This window comes from Palaemon carinicauda, chromosome 17, assembly GCF_036898095.1.
Source record: "Palaemon carinicauda isolate YSFRI2023 chromosome 17, ASM3689809v2, whole genome shotgun sequence".
Classification (NCBI taxonomy): Eukaryota; Metazoa; Arthropoda; class Malacostraca; order Decapoda; family Palaemonidae; genus Palaemon; species Palaemon carinicauda.
Genome location: NC_090741.1, coordinates 55,964,772 through 55,978,339, shown reverse-complemented (window position 1 = coordinate 55,978,339; position 13,568 = coordinate 55,964,772). Strand labels below are relative to the sequence as shown.

Sequence of the window (13,568 nt, the reverse complement as noted above, 5' to 3'; positions counted from 1 at the left end):
TCGATAAGATTAAACTGTGTGTGAAATGAACTAACGAGACTCGAGGTGGAAGCTCTTGGCTTTTTTTTTTTTCGTAGTCTCAAAATAAGGTGTTTCAAGTTTAAAGGCCACTCATGAAAGGCAAAGGCAAGGGACAGTAACAATGCCCTAGATACCGACCATATCATATGATCAGCATCCAAGGCCCCTCTCCATAAACTTGGGACCAGGGAGGGACAGGCAATGGCAGCTAATGACTCAGCACGTAGACTTATAGCCTCCCCAAAATTCCACTTCCATCCTTATCTCACAAGGATGGTGAGGTTCCAGACACCACATGAAAATATCGAGCTTGGGCAGTCTTGAACACCCTTCCAGCAGATAGCCAGGCTTGGACGTTTCAAAAAGGCTACTTCAACCAATTTCTCTGGCTATTATTATTATCATTTATACCCATCGAAGGCCATTGTCTATATCCCTTACGTATTAAACCTAATCATGTTTTCATGACTTGAATATTTATTGATAATACAAGGAACAAATACTATATTCATTCATTCACATTCCTTTAATTGTCTCCGCACAGTTAAAAGAACATTATATGCTTTATGGAGTTCCCTTTGCCCATATTCTCAAAAGCCTCGTTAATATTTTCGATAGAAGACGACGATGTTATGAATTCGTCCAGTACGATCTTCTTGTTCATGTAGTCGTCGACGAGTTGGGATAGGTCCTCTGCCTTGTAACCTGGGAAATGGATATTATCAATATTAGATAATTTGTGAAGATTTGTTTTAATAGAATACAAATCTTATTATATTCTTTAATACTACAGCATCTTCAAGTGTTGAAGATTCTAATATAACACCTTTAAAACATAACTAAAGGTTTAAAGATCACTTATGAATGGCAGAGGCAATGGACAGGAGAATGTTCTGGAGACTGACTACATATACAGAGGCAAGGGACGGGAAAATGCCCTAGAGACTGACAATATACACTTATGATCAGCACCAAAGCCGCCTTTCCCTCATGCTAGGAGCAGGGAAGGCCAGGCAATGGCTGCTGATGATTCAGCAAGTAAGACTTATAGGTTCCCCAAAACCCCTCATCCCTAGTTCACAAAGATAGTGAGGTTGCAGACACTGCTAGAAGATATTGAGCCAAGCTAGGACCAGGGAGTTGACAAGAATGGACTACTGATGATTCAGCAGGTAAAACCTATAGGTTCCCCAAAACACCCCAGCCATAGTTCACAAGGATGGCGAGGTTACAAACACTACTAGACTAGAAACTATCGAGCTTGAGCAGGTCTCTAACTCCCGTCCAATATAATGCCAAGCAGGGGATTTCCAATAGGATACAAGTTTGGGTTCTACCCCTTGATATTAAGAAGTATATTTTTACTATAACAAAATCTTATTTTTTTTAACGGCACAAATACTGAGGAAAAATTTCTAGTCTTGGAAGTAGTTTAGATTAGCCACAAGCTTTACTTAATATCATAAAATTTACAACAAAGAGGATAGGATTGATGCAAAACTTAGGAAAAGGGAAGAGCTTAACCTGCCTAAGTAGTCAGAACTGACTCCTAAAAGGCCATAGAGACATATGAGCTAAGTGATGCTCTACAGAGACTTGTATTGAACAATACAAATATCTGCTGCCTGCAGAATGATTCTCCCATTTGAAATAGATTGTGTAATATTTTAATATCCCAAAAAAAAACAAATTACAGAGATTAAAAACACATCAAGGTCATCTATTTCATAAGAAAACTAATCACTCTCCAGCCCACTTATTAAAGATTTATAGCTCACATTCATAAATATATACATATACCAGGTTAATTCATTAGCAACCATTGCTTGGCACACCCTGGTAATAGGTTTCGGCACTGATATGTATATATAATATGTCTTTAGGATATTACCCAGCTAAGAAATTGCCCCAAAAACTTAACTTATGAACTGTACATTTTCAACATCTATCTCGTATAAATTATATCATGAGTCAATGATAAAACGGTTAACTATCGGTCATGTGATATCGGCAACCAGGTGCAACGCCTTGTCTTAAAAATGCTCGATTAGCTGCCACTTAAATGATCTTTGCTCCGCCATGGCTCGCTTCGCTCAAAATTTAACATTACCTCATTGCTCCTCTGCTCTGGCAAGCGGTACATGGATGTGCTATGCACACCAGCTGCGTGGGTCACTATTAAATTATCATAATTACCTTATAATCTGTTACATTTTTGCTATGTTTACATGAAACAGCTGTGAGACGGTGGTGTCCAATCATGACTCGTGTGGGCAAAGCATGTTTAAGATGAGGCGCTGTTCCCAGTTGCTTACTCATTTGATAATCTTCACATGAAAGGGTCTGCCTTATGAGCCTAGGTACACAGATTAGCTACTAAATTTTGGTGATTTTAGACTAACAAACACAGTTGGAATGCTTTACCTCCCGATTTCGGCTGTGAAAAGCAAAGCAAGCATTTACTTGCTACTACCATAGGCAAGAGGCCTACTTCTAGAGCAAGACTTACACAATATTTCCAATTGTTGACACAGTTCCAAAAGCCAATACGAAAGATCACGTACGGAAATTACATTCTTTGAGTTGATAATTAATGAAACAATACACAGTGAGAGGATAACAAACATTAATAAGGGATACCAAATGAAAGCTTAACACATATCGGATACCATTCGCGACAAGGATAGTGCCACCTCTAGATGGATTCAGTTTCTCTTATATTAATGGCAGTGCAAGGTATCAAAATGTCTTTCATAATATTGTAGATTAGTATATAACAAAATGAATAAATATAGATTTTAATATCAGTTTAAATCGTTACCTGAAATTTTGAATCGAATCGGATCTTGTTGGCTAAAGACTCAACAGCTGTTAAAATAAAAATGGTTTGATTAAATAATTTTAACTCAAAGAATTAAAACTTTTACTAGGAATATCAAGTGGATTTTCAATTATTACCACAACTCTACTATACAGAACTTGGGTGTTAGACCCGGGAGGACATTCACCAAAGGAGAGCAACCAATAGGATATCTCCTTCATTGAAAGTTTGGACAGAGAAATGGAAGGAATTAGAACGGAAGTAGAAGGCTAAACGGAAGGTGTAGCTACGGACCAATAGGACACTGCTGTGATCCTTAATGTCTACAGTGTACCCCATGTGACGTCCACTGAGGCCTTAAAACCGATAAAGTATATATAAAATGGAAGCTAAATTGTCATTTATACTCTTTAATACACCAGGTTTATCTTCTAGACAAGTTGGAGGATCAAATCAGTAATTAATAATAATAATAATAATAATAATAATAATAATAATGAAGCTAGTAACTCAAACTGGCTAAGATTTTAGTTGATCTAATATTGAAATGCAATTGCAGACCAAACCCAATACAAGACGCTTTTTTCACCTTCTGCCTAAAATGTGCCAAATTAAATTCTATCTATGAATTAACTAAATCAAAAATGCATATGATCTTACCTCCTAAAATGCATCCTGACACATGACACCCATAGAGGACCTTATAAGGATCCAGGGTCATCTTCTGCCCGAAAGGCGGAGCCCCTATGAGGACGCAATGCCCTCCGCCCAAACGACAGGATTTCAGAGAGGATTCCAAAACTTCCTTGATTCCGCTGCACTCGAAGGTGTAGTCGCAGCCTCTGACGGTCTTCTCAGTTAGGACATCCTCGATAGGTTTGTCTTGCTCGTTCGGGTTGTAGAACTCCGTCAGACCTAACTTCCTGGCTGCAAAATAGGAGCTGGGATTGGATAGTGTTGCCAGGGGGTTCTTATATCAATGATTCCCCTAGATAATAGTAAGCAAGTGTCTGGCTATATATATATATATATATATATATATATATATATATATATATATATATATATATATATATATATATATATATATATATAGATACATATATATATATATATATATATATATATATATAGATATATATATATAGATACATATATATATATATATATATATATATATATATATATATACATATATATATATATATATATATATATATATATATATATATATATATATATACATATATATATATATATATATATATATATATATATATATATATATATATATATATATATATATATATATTATGACGGGTCGCGTACACTAGTTATATAAGAATTCATTCAATTTAGTCATTGTTCAAAGGAACTTCATAGGGGTAATGCTATCAGTGAAATCAAGGACAAAGACAATGCTAAAGGAAATATATTGTGGCTTACCTATATCCTTTTTGCCGTTGTTAATGTCAATGCCAATTATCCTTTTGGCTCCACGTTGTTTACACCCCATGATGGCAGCTAAGCCAACAGTGCCTAGGCCAAAGACAGCACAGGTGGAACCTGGTTTGACCTAATATGGGATATTATCATCATTATTATTTAAACTATACTATCTTTTTATACCTTATAAATTACCATTAGTTTTGTAGAAATATATAATACTAATCATAATCTTTTAGTTTCAATTTACTCAGCATCCTCAAAGCAGTCCATTCAAGCTACCAATTTTTTCACAATACAAAAATTTATTCACAGACAGCTAGTTATATTAGAAACAACACTAAATTTTGTTATAAAGTAATACCCCAGGATACGAAATTAATTCGTGTTATAAAGTATGTAATACCACAAGATACGAAATTAATTCATTCTGGAGTGACTTTCATAACATGAATTTGAAATTTTCGGCGAATTTCGTTTCGTATCCTGGGTATTTTTTCATAAGGAGGCAAAAAATCTTCGTATGTCATCTTGTAAAATGGCTTTTTCGTATACAAAAACTTTAGTATCTAGAGGTTTCACCTGTACACATTTTTACCCTCATGCTCCTAAAAGTGGGTTCACAATCAAATAAAATGTCTCTTTTACGTAAAAACAATTGTGATGTAAACAAAAACAAATTGAAACTGGCAATCGTCAGTTGTCTTACCTTGGCAAAATTTACTACTGATCCATATCCAGTTGTTACTCCACAACTCAAAGGAACAATCTTGTCCAAAGGAGCCTCTTTGTTCACCTATGAAATTAAGACAAAGAAAATGTTACTATATATTCACTATATATTACTATAATAATCCATAACTAACATGAATGGGTTCGCTAAGTAGAAATAGGAAATTTAAATCTCATGCAACTACTTTTCCACATTTATCCCTACATTAAGGGGTAGGTTGCCTGATGCATCCTCTAATATCATCAAACATGGTTTATAATTTGGCAGAGGGATTTTACGATCGGATGCCCTTCCAGTCATCAACCACAGTAATTGGCAGTGGGCCTAACCTTTGACTAAATAGTCCAACTGCAAGGGAGCAGTTTCAAGCTATTGGTAGAGGGCCTAACCTTTCACTAAATAGTCCAACTGCAAGGTACTAGTTTCAAGTTATTGACAGAGGACCTAGTCTTTTGCTAAAAAGCAGGACTAGAAGGCAGCGGCTGTCTTTTCAGTAGCTTTCTATGACACCCAAGACGTACTGTTGTAGTATCCTTTAAGGCTGTGGGGACCTGATGCTTACGTCCTTGCCTGGTGAACGCCAGACTGGGGTTCGAGTTCCGTTTAAACTCGTTAGTTCCTTTGATCGTTGCAACCTCAACATCCTTGTGAGCTAAGGATCGGGGTTTGGGATAGCCTATAGGTCTATCTGCTGAGTCCTCAGCAGCCATTGCCTGGCCATCCTTAGTACTAGCTTGGGTGGAGAGGGGCTTGGGCGCTGATCATATGTATATATGGTCAATCTCTAGGGCATTGTGATGCTTGATAGGGCAATGTCAATATCCCTTACCTCAGCCATTCATGGGTGGCCTTAAAACTTTAAATACCCCTACCTCAGGGAGAATTAAATCTAATGTAACATCAATTACATATAATGAAAACAAGAATTATAGAACTCAAATGCAGATATGTAAATAAACAATTAACTCTACAGATAGAACAGTAACATGAAATATCCATTACCTTGCAAAGCATAGACTCGTTCACTACAGCGTATTCAGAGTATGTCCCGCTCCCAAGGAGGGTATATACTGTTTTGCCCTTGCAGGAAAGACGAGAAGAAGCAACATCTTTCTCTTGGGAGTAAAACTTGTCCAGAAACCGTTGGCACAGATTGATTTCAGAGGACTTGCACAGAGGGCATTCCCTGCAGCGGGGCAAACAGAACACGAGAATGTGATCCCCTGGAATGTTGAGTTGGAATTGCGTTAAAAATTTTATTATTATTACTTGCTAAGCTACAATCCTAAGTTGGAAAAGCAGGATGCTACAAGGCTAGAGGCTCCAACAGAGAAAATAGCCCAGTGAGGAAAGGACAAAGGAAAATAAAATATTTTAGGGGTAACATTAAAATAAATATCTCCTATATAAACTTTAACAAAATAAGATGAAGAGAATCAAGATAGGATAGTGTGCCCGAGTGTACCTTCAAGCAAGAGAACTCTAACCCAAGACAGTGGAAGACCATGGTACAGAGGCTATGGCACTACCCAAGATTAGAGAACAATGGTTTGATTTTGGAGTGTCCTTCTCCTGGAAAAGCTGCTTACCATAGCTAAATAGTCCCTTCTGTTGGAGCCCTGATTTTCCAACGAGGGTTGTAGCTGAGCTAATAATAATAATAATAATAATAATAATAATAATAATAATAATAATAAAAGTCTCAACAAATACTAATACCAATTCCATCACTTCGAGCGAGAAATTGTTCTCTCTCTAAGAAACTGCGAATCCAAGGAGCATCGCTTACCCTCTTCGAAAGAAGTGACTCCTTCCCCTACGCTTTCCACAATTCCTGATCCTTCGTGTCCAAGAACGGACGGGAATGAATTCGGGAATCCTCCATTCCAACCACTCACATCCGTGTGGCATAATCCAGCCGATACGATCTGTTGAGAGTTAAATGGATGTTTAAATTAACTATCTATATTCATAATTATAGTTTATATACAAAAAGATCTATTTTAATGTTGTTACTGTTCCTAAAATGTCATTCCAATTGTTCATTACTTCTCTTGTAGTTTATTTCATTATTTCCTTTCCTCACTGGGCTATTTTTCCTAGTTGAAGCCCTTACTGGGCTTATAACTTCCTGCTTTTCCAACTAGGGTTGTAGCTTAGCCTAGCTAATAATAATAACTAGAGGGGTACTTAATAGAGTGCAGACCTCCGCCGCAGCAGCTTATTTCTCAACCTTGACCTTGATCTTTGACCTTAACATGTATCAATTGGCTTGGATTTTCATACACTCAAATATGAACCAAGTTTGAAGTCTCTGTGATATAAATGTCCAAACTTATGGCTGATTACGTGAGTTGGAGATTTTGCTTGACCGTGCCCTTGACCTTTGACCTTGACCTTCTAAAATTGAATAATTTGTAGCTTTTTACATAACGGTTAATCCCTGCAAGTTTCATTACTCTACGATTAAAATTGTGGCCAGGGAGCTGTTCACAAACAAACACACACACAAACAGGGAGTAAAACATAACCTCCTTCCAACTTTATTGGCGGAGGTAATAATAATAATAATAATAATAATAATAATAATAATAATAATGATAACAATAAATAATAATAATAATAACAACAACACAAGTAATAATAATAATAATAACAACACAAATAATAATAATAATAATAATGACAACAATAATAATAATAACAATAACAAAAACAACAACAACAATAATAATAATAATAATAATAATAATAATAATAATAATAATAATAATAATAATAATAATATAGTTTTTTACCTTGATTCTAACTTCCTTTCCTGTGGGCGGAGCCACTTCGATTTCCTCAATGGCTATTGGCTGGCTCTGCTCCCAAGCCACAGCCGCCTTGCATTTGATAACCTGATGAAAAAAAATAATTATAAAGACTTTTGAGTTGTATAAGGACTTATATACCAGTACAAACATTATGTAAAAATGGTAGGCATATAATTAACCTCCGTTAATTACTGTTGATAATTAGGATAATAACAAGAGTTTAGCGATAATTCAATTTAGATTTATGTATCGTGTACGGATTGGAAAATTGTGGCTGGATTTTCCGTATAATAATAACTTCATAATTTGTATTATTTGTATACAGATTTGTAATTTCATCTCACCAATGTTATAATATACTTAATCTAAATTTGTCTTTTTCCAAATTTTGGTTCCTCCAAACTACATTATTAAAGAACGTATTGTTACAGGAAAGTTTCTTAAGATAGTTATATCTGTTATAGTTACTACAGTTGTTTTAAGATATATTACATGATTGTTAATTAAAAAATTAACATTTAATTAATATACTTATAAGGGAAGGTCATTAATTAAATATATGATGGGGGGGGGTAATTATTCCCCCACCAGTACATGGGACCATAGGCCTAGGCTGAACCTAAGTCAGTTAATAATTACAATTTAATGATTAATTCGAAGATTTTGGTGTTGTGGGCCGGGGATGCCCTTCAACGCCAGGCTACAAATGTGGGAAACCTCAATAGTTTAAAGGTTTAAAGGCCACTCATGAATAGCAGAGGCAAGGGACACTGACATTGCCCTATCGAGCTGGACAATGCCCTAGAGACTGGCCGTATAACACTGTACATATGATCAGCGCCCAAGTCATCTCTCCATCTAGGACCAAGGAGGGCAAGGCAATGGCTGCTGATGACTCAGCAGATAGACCTATAGGCTACACCATACATCCCATCCTTAGCTGGTGGTGAGGTTGTAGCAATCAAAGTATCTAACGAGTTTGAGCGGGACTCCAACCCCAGTCTTGCGTTCACCGCCATTAGTTAAGTAGAATGGTAAACAACAACATTAAATGCAGCCGTTTCTAGTCCACTGCAGGAGAAAGGCCTCAGACATGTATCTATTCATTTGTGGGATTAACCAGTTTTCGTCACCACGTTGGCCACTGTGGATTAGTGATGGTGGGAGACTTTGTCTGATCGCTCACAGCAAACCAACCTATTATGGGTGTCCCTGACTAGTACAGCTTTACTGATTATGGCGGTACACAATTTAAACACAAACACTTTTCACCACGTCAAGGTATCCCCACTCAGAAAGGAATACAATCATATATATATATATATATATATATATATATATATATATATATATATATATATATATATATATATATATATATATATATATATATATATATATATATATATATATATATATAAAGGCCTACACTAACTCATGGATTAATATACCGTTTCACAACCTTACCTTTCCCTTGGTAGAACTCATTGTGTTACGAATAGAAAACTAACAGGTATCACAGTCACTTATCAAGGTTACTAAAGTCGCTCTGACTGGTTGCTAGGTACTAATTGTTTGCAAATAGCGACTGTTAATGGTCACTGACTGCCGGCAAGACGAGCGTGACTTTGCCAATCTGCCCGGCGCCTGCCATAATACCCTGGCAGGCCCAGGCGTTGCTAGGTGCTTCGATTGTGTATATATGAGGTGCCATGTATGAATATATTAATTAAATAAACAATAGTTTAATCTTAATTTACCAGCAAAAGTAATATTATACAAATTAAATATATCGATCTAATAATTATCTTATAAATTTTAAATCAATATTAAATATAATAGGCGTGAATTAAACAAAAAACAAATATTCAGTTTTTAAAGGCAACTGCGCGCCAGGGCTCCGGTGGTGTTGTTCGAATTTCTCGAAACAAACAAACAAACGGTAACAGAATGAACTGTTATTTGATGATGCATCTAAAGTCCGTTGCTATGAACTATGTAAATAATAAATTCTTAATGAATACGCCTTCAAGAATATGTAAAAGTGTGTATGTTTTTGCATGGACTACTGTGGATGATTAGAAACACCACTGGACTTTGAACTTCGGTCTAAAGAGTAAATCATTAATTTCATTATATAAGTTGGGTAACAGACAATACTATGGTTGAACCCCATTTAGCAATTTAAGAATTTTATTTACCAAGGAGGAATACTCTCTCTCTCTCTCTCTCTCTCTCTCTCTCTCTCTCTCTCTCTCTCTCTCTCTCTCGTAAGATCATAAATATACTATCTCTAGTTCTGAATTGGGTAATTTTGTATATTATTACATCTAGTGACTACGCACAAGAAATATATGATTTCCTATAGCAAATAACGAGATTTAACAGGTTTTGATATCCATTTCAATCGCAAACAAACAGATCAACCAATTCGGTTAGTTATAAGTTGACGAATTGGTTGTGATGTTATTACGGATGAAATGAATGAGAAAACCAGTTAAATCACGATATCTACTATAAGAAATCATATATTTCCTGTACGAAATCACACAATGAAATACAATACAAATGAACCATATAAATATTAACACATATACTGAGTTAAAATATATAAACAACAGATGACGGGGACGATAACATAAGCAACGTTACCAATGATTGACAGGACTACCAACGATGCCGAATGGTACACAGTGTTACCAACGGCACGATGTCATTACTAGAGGTAGAAATAAATTTTTCCATACGTAAACTAAATAATACTACCATAAAACTATTACACAATAAATAAAGAGTACCAAAAGGCCACAGAACCTAACAAACCCACCTAACCTTGCCTAGAAGTACCCCGGTCACAAAACATATATAATAAGAATGAGGGAATGACTTACCTTGATACACAGTACTACCAACGGAGACGAATGGTACACAGAACTACCAACGACACGATGGCATTACTAGAGCTAGAACTGCTAAATATCTCCTCAGATATATTCAATAATTTCTCCATATAACTGGTACGAAATATATAAAAAGTACAGAAAGGCCACAGAACCTAACAAACCCACCTAACCTTGCCTAGAAGTACCCCGGTCACAAAACACGAATAATGACTATTGAGGAATGACTTACTTTTATGAAGGAAACGTCGAAACTTGCTGGACTCGGAAGGAAGAGACTGACGGATTAACTTCTATGACTGGGATTAAGAAAATGGTCAACATAACCTGAATTATCACCAAAATCACCATGGAATTGAGCCACTGCTTTTAGATACGGAATGCTGCAACCGGTACAAGTTTCTATAATATGTTCCATCTCAAAATACGAGAAAAAAAACGCACTAGTAACGAAGGACGAGTAACTAGGTCAAAGGTTAAAACGGGAAAGGCAGGGGAACAAAGGGTCGGAAAACAGCGCATACAGAGATAAAGGAAGGGGGGGGGGTAGGGAGATATTTGATTAGGCCTAGAGTGATGATTGGTTAAGGGAAAAACAACGAACAAAAGAGAAAACATGAATGAACTAAATACGGAAACTAGACGAAAGAAAAGTTTTATAAGACACAGAGGAGAGAAAAGGAACTAACCAACAAAAATAAATACAAACAATATAGGAAGATAAAATGGAATGAACGTTAAATAATAGTGAATGGGAATATAAAATGAGGAGATCATACCGAGAATTAACTGGATAAAAAAACTAGTCCAGGGTAAGTATTTATGTGAAACCGGGAAGGGATAAAGAAATAACCCAACAAATAAAACCAATATAGGAAGGTAAAAGGGAATGAATGATAAATAATATAGAATGGGAATAAAACATGAGAAAATAACACTAATAAAAAGAGTAAAAGGGGGAGTGGAAACTCCTGCGCAGGGGGCGGGGGGATATATGCGCAGATCGGAAACTGATGAAACGAACGAACGAACAAATGGGAAAGGAAATAACAAAACAAATAAACCCAATATAGGAAGGTAAAATGGAATGTATGATAAATTATATTGAATGGGAATATAAAATGAGAAAATAATACGGTAATAAAAAGAGTAATAATGGAGAGAAACGAAGGACGGAAGGTGGGGCGAACGAACAAACGAACAAATGGGTGCTAATGTTAGCATGAAACGATAACATTTGATCTACATCAGGTATGGAATGCTAACATATAATCTACATCAGGCGTTGGCAGCACTGGTTACTGTATTACTACAAGAAATAACCTTTGAAACGGCTCCTCCCAAATATATCCAGGTATACTGATTTGTCTTTTTCTACGGTTATAATAAATACCAGAAAGAAATGTATAGAGAAGAAAAGGACTGAATTACGGTTATATATCGATTCCCCAGTATGTTTTCCCCACCCAAAACCCCGAGTTCCCACTGGGGGTCCCCCATTATCGGCGGATATAGATGTATATATATTTCTGTAACTATTCATTTGCGACGGGAACGAGTGTTATTTTCGAAGGGAGCGTAATTTTTCCTATAAGAAAAAGTAGTTGGAATACCAGGATACATTGAGATGTATTAATATACAATGAAACCCTGAAGGGATATTGAAAATGACTGATAAACTCCAAAATCTGCCTCCTTCACATTTGTACTTAAGTTCTATTTCGTATCTTAGCGTTACATTTCCAATGTTTCTGGAGGAGCATTTTTACAATAGTTTAACAATAAAATAATGGTTTTCTAATATGAATTACAGAAAACGTTATTTTATTCTCTGGGATACTAATCTAGTTGTAAGAATTTCAATGGAGTCTGGTGGATGTTATTATTATTATTATTATTATTATTATTATTATTATTATTATTATTATTATTATTATCAAAGCAACAACACTGATACGAAAATCAGAATGCTAAAACCACAAGGGCTTCAACAAAGAAAGTAGCCCAGTGAGGGAAGGAAATAAGGAAATAGCAAATAAACTATGTTTCAGTAATAGATATGAAAGATAATCAGCAGCCAGTTCCTCCCGCGTGCATAGAAAATTAGAATTTTCTTCCCATTTCCAAGTCGTTCGTAAGACGTTCTTGCAAAACCTTTACACAGGAACACCACCTAACTTGAATTAACCAACCTACGTAGAGGATGGGACAGAGGGGGAAGAGTTTAATGCAAATGATGGCCTGATATAGGAAAAATCTTATGCAATATGCGCAAACTGCAATAGGTTAATATCCAGATTATGAATAAGATTCCAAAGAATTTAATAGGCCCCAAGTTTCTGAGCTACAATTGAAGACCAGACCGAACAATACTCAAAACAAGGTAAAATTCAAGAATCAAAACATTTCTTCACCAGGATAGTCTGATCACTGAAAATCTTCATATGCTTTCTCAATAAACCCCTTTTTATGCAACCGAAATAGACAGGTTGTGTTTCACAAAAGTATATTTGCAATCAAGAATCACACCAGGAATTTTAAATGAGTTGTGTATAGCTAAAAATATATTGTCAGTGCAAAGATCTGGATGTTGAAGAGCCACTGTCCTTGATCTACTTACAATCAAAATTAGAGTTTTGTTAGGATTCAACTTCATGCCTAATAATTTGCACCATGCATTAATTTTAGATCGGTCTTTATCAAGGAATTCGGGAGATGGAATTGAGACAAAGAGAATAGCATCATCTGCATATGCAACGAGCTTGCTTTCTCACCCAAACCACATATAAGTATATAGTATGAAAAGTAATGGGCCAAGAACACTGCCCTGA

General features: G+C 35.7%; 1 protein-coding gene across 1 annotated transcript; it reads right to left on the bottom strand.

The window, feature by feature from the left end:
* Positions 1 to 532: 532 nt before the first annotated feature.
* Positions 533 to 9,500, bottom strand: LOC137656087 (alcohol dehydrogenase class-3-like). The gene is made up of 8 exons (XM_068390262.1): positions 9,305 to 9,500; positions 7,820 to 7,921; positions 6,811 to 6,949; positions 6,024 to 6,244; positions 4,998 to 5,084; positions 4,289 to 4,418; positions 3,503 to 3,769; positions 533 to 726 (listed from the first exon to the last, which is right to left on the bottom strand). The coding sequence occupies exons 1-8, from the start codon at positions 9,323 to 9,325 to the stop codon at positions 566 to 568; spliced, it is 1,128 nt and encodes a 375-aa protein (XP_068246363.1). The 5' UTR covers positions 9,326 to 9,500; the 3' UTR covers positions 533 to 565.
* Between the last annotated feature and the right edge of the window lie 4,068 nt (positions 9,501 to 13,568).